The sequence below is a fragment of the Cebus imitator genome, unplaced genomic scaffold (genome assembly GCF_001604975.1).
Source record: "Cebus imitator isolate Cc_AM_T3 unplaced genomic scaffold, Cebus_imitator-1.0 Scaffold318, whole genome shotgun sequence".
NCBI lineage: Eukaryota > Metazoa > Chordata > Mammalia > Primates > Cebidae > Cebus > Cebus imitator.
This window is the reverse complement of record NW_016107633.1, coordinates 793,404-796,427: the sequence shown is the minus strand read 5'-3', so window position 1 is coordinate 796,427 and position 3,024 is coordinate 793,404. Positions and strand designations below refer to the sequence as shown.

The window sequence follows — 3,024 nt, the reverse complement described above, 5'->3', positions numbered from 1 at the left end:
GGTTTCACCATGTTGACCAGGATGGTCTCGATCTCTTGACCTCGTGATCCACCTGCCTCGGCCTCCCAAAGTGCTGGGATTGCAGGCGTGAGCCACCGCGCCCGGCTCTCTCTCTCTTTTTTTTTTTTCTTCCCTGAGATGGAGTTTCACTCTTGTTGCCCAGGCTGGATTGCAATGGCACGATCTTGGATCACTGCAGCCTCTGTCGCCCGTATTCAAGTGATTCTCCTGCCTCAGCCTCCCGAGTAGCTGGGATTACAGGTGCTTGCCACCTTGGCTGGCTAATTTTTGTATTTTTAATGGAGATGGGGTTTCACCATTTTGGCCAGGCTGGTCTTGAACTTCTGACCTCAGGTGATCTGCCCACCTTGGCCTCCCAAAGTGCTGGGATTACAGATGTGAGCCACTGCGCCCGGCACCTCTGTTATTCTCTCAGCAACCTTCCTCTCTCCTCGGACTCCTACCTTTGCTTCTGACTTTGCTTGGAATCCTGAGGTCTGCAGTTACAATCCATCTCCACCAGCTTCCTGCCCCTCCCATCCCCCGTAGATGCTCCAAGTTCATGTTAGCCGCACTCGCCTGTTGTCTGAGAGGACGAGGTTCCTCCCATTGCCAGTCTCTACCTCTTGCGTCTTCAGCTCTCCTCTTTTCATTTGCTCCTTCCCTTTATTTATTTTTATTTTTATTTTATTTTTATTATTTATTTATTTATTAAAGACAGGGTTTCACCATATTGATCAGGCTGGTCTCAAACTCCTGACCTCAAGTGATCCGTTTGCCTTAGCCTCCCAAACTGCTGGGATTACAGGCGTGAGCCACTGCGCCCAGCTAATTTTTTTTTTTTAGAGACAGGATCTAGCTCTGCTGCCCAGGCTGGAGTACAGTGGTGCGATCACAGCTCACTGCAGCCTTGAACTCCCAGGCTCAAGCGATCCTCTTGCCTCAGAGTTCTGAGTAACTGGGACCACAGGTGCATGCCACCATGACTGGATAGTTTTTTAAAAAATTTCGTAGGCTGGGTGCGGTGGCTCCTGCCTGTAATCCCAGCACTTTGGGAGGCCGAGGCGGGTGGATCACGAGGTCAGAAGGTTGAGACCATCCTGGCCAACGTGGTGAAACCTTATCTCTAAAAAAACCAAAACCAAAAACAAAAAAAACAACAAAAAAAATTTTTTGTAGGGATGGGGCTCTTGCTATGTTGCCCAGGCTGGTCTGGAACTCTTGGGCTCAAGTGATCCTCCCGCTTTGGCCTCCCAAAGTGCTGGGATTATAGGCGTGAGCCACTGCACCCAGCTCCCTTCCTTATTTCCTTCAGGCCTTTGTTCAAATGTCACCTGTGAGTGAGGCTTCTATGAATACCTGATTTAAAAAGCACACCTCCTTGGCCAGGCATAGCAGTACTTGCCTGTAGTCCCAGCTTCTCGGGAGGCTGAGGTGGGAGGATTGCTTGAGCCCAGGAGTCAAGTCTGTAGTGAGCTATGATTACACCACTGCACTCCAGCCTGGATAACAGAGCGTGACTCTGTTTTTTTTTTTTTTTTTTTAAAGATGGGGTTTCACCATAATGGCCAGGCTGGTCTTGAACTCCTGACCTCAGGTGATCCACCCACCTCGGCCTCCCAAAGTGCTAGGATTACAGGCGTGAGCCACTGCGCCCGGATTTTTTTAAAAAAAAAAAAAACAACAACAACAAAAAAACACAAAGAAAAAGGCCGGGTGCAGTGGCTCACACCTGTAATCCCAGCACTTTGGGAGGCCAAGGTGGGTGGAACACATGAGGTCAGGAGTTTGTGACCAGCCTGACCAACATCGCATCTCTACTAAAAATACAAAAAATTAGCCGGGCATGGTGGCACATGCCTGTAATCCCAGCTACTCGGGAGACTGAGGCAGGAGAATCGTTTTAACCCAGGAGGCGGAGGTTGCGGTGAGCCAAGATTGTGCCATTGCACTCCAGCCTGGGAGTGTAAGAGGGAAACTCCAACTCAAAAAAAAAAAGGAGTCAGATGGTGTCCGTTGGGTGCGTAGGCCGTGGCGCTAACCCCTGCTCTCTCCTGCCTCTCCTAGGCATTTGCATCAAGTGTGGACTTGGCATCTACGGAGCCCAGCAGGCGTGCCAGGCAATGGGGAGCCTGTATCACACTGACTGCTTCACCTGTGACTCCTGTGGTAGGTAACCTCGTGCCCCTGTGAAGGGGACCTGCCATGTCATCCGCATTCCCCTCAAACCCCCTTGCACCTGAGTCCAGGCAGATGGACCACCTGGCTCTGGCCCAGGCTGGGCTGTGGAGGACTCTGTCTGGGGAGGAGGCGTGGGGCCACTGAGGAGCCTTTTGCTGGCTGTAGGGCAGGGCTGCCCCCTGCTCGTTAGCCGTGGAGCCTCTGTACCATGCAGGGCACCAGTGTCATCCAGCTGCCTGGGAGCAGGGTTGGAAGCCCCTGAAGAACCTTCTGCCTGTCTGGACATACGACTAATGTTTCTTTTTCCTGCAGTCTATTTTTGTTGTTGTTGTTGAGACAGAGTCTTCTCTATCGCCCAGGCTGGAGTGCAGTGGAGTGATCTCAGCTCACCACAACCTCTGCCTCCCAGGTTCAAGTGATTCTCCTGCCTCAGCCTCCTTAGTAGCTGGGACTACAGGCATGTGCGCCACCACGCCCAGCTAATTTTTTGTGGGTATTTTTAGGTAGATACGGGGTTTTATCATGTTGGCCAGGCTGGTCTGAAATTCCTGAGCTTAAGTGATCTGCCAGCCTCGGCCTCAAAGTGCTGGGTCTGTGTACAGGTGTGAGCCACCTCACCTGGTTAAATACCCTTGAAACTTTGATCTTGCCCTTTTTCAGTCGATCCTGTGTGTCCCTTATCATGTCTGCCCAACTGGTATTCTGATTTCTACTGCTGCGTGAGAGTTTTGCCCATTCTAGAACTTGATATGAGTGCATCCCTATAGTGCGCACTATATTATGGCTGATCTTTTATTCAATGTCTTTTTTTGTTGTTTTGTTTTACTTTTTTTTTTTTTTTTT

The 3,024-nt window shown here is 50.5% G+C and overlaps 1 protein-coding gene across 1 annotated transcript in view; it reads left to right on the top strand.

Annotated features, from left to right (window-relative positions):
- LOC108286390 (WT1 interacting protein) overlaps nt 1-3,024 on the top strand; it is a 24,900-nt gene that overhangs the window by 4,394 nt on the left and 17,482 nt on the right. Inside the window, exon 2 of the mRNA XM_017504218.2 lies at nt 2,068-2,169. Coding sequence (XP_017359707.1) covers nt 2,068-2,169 — 102 coding nt within the window. The remainder of the gene's footprint in view (nt 1-2,067; nt 2,170-3,024) is intronic.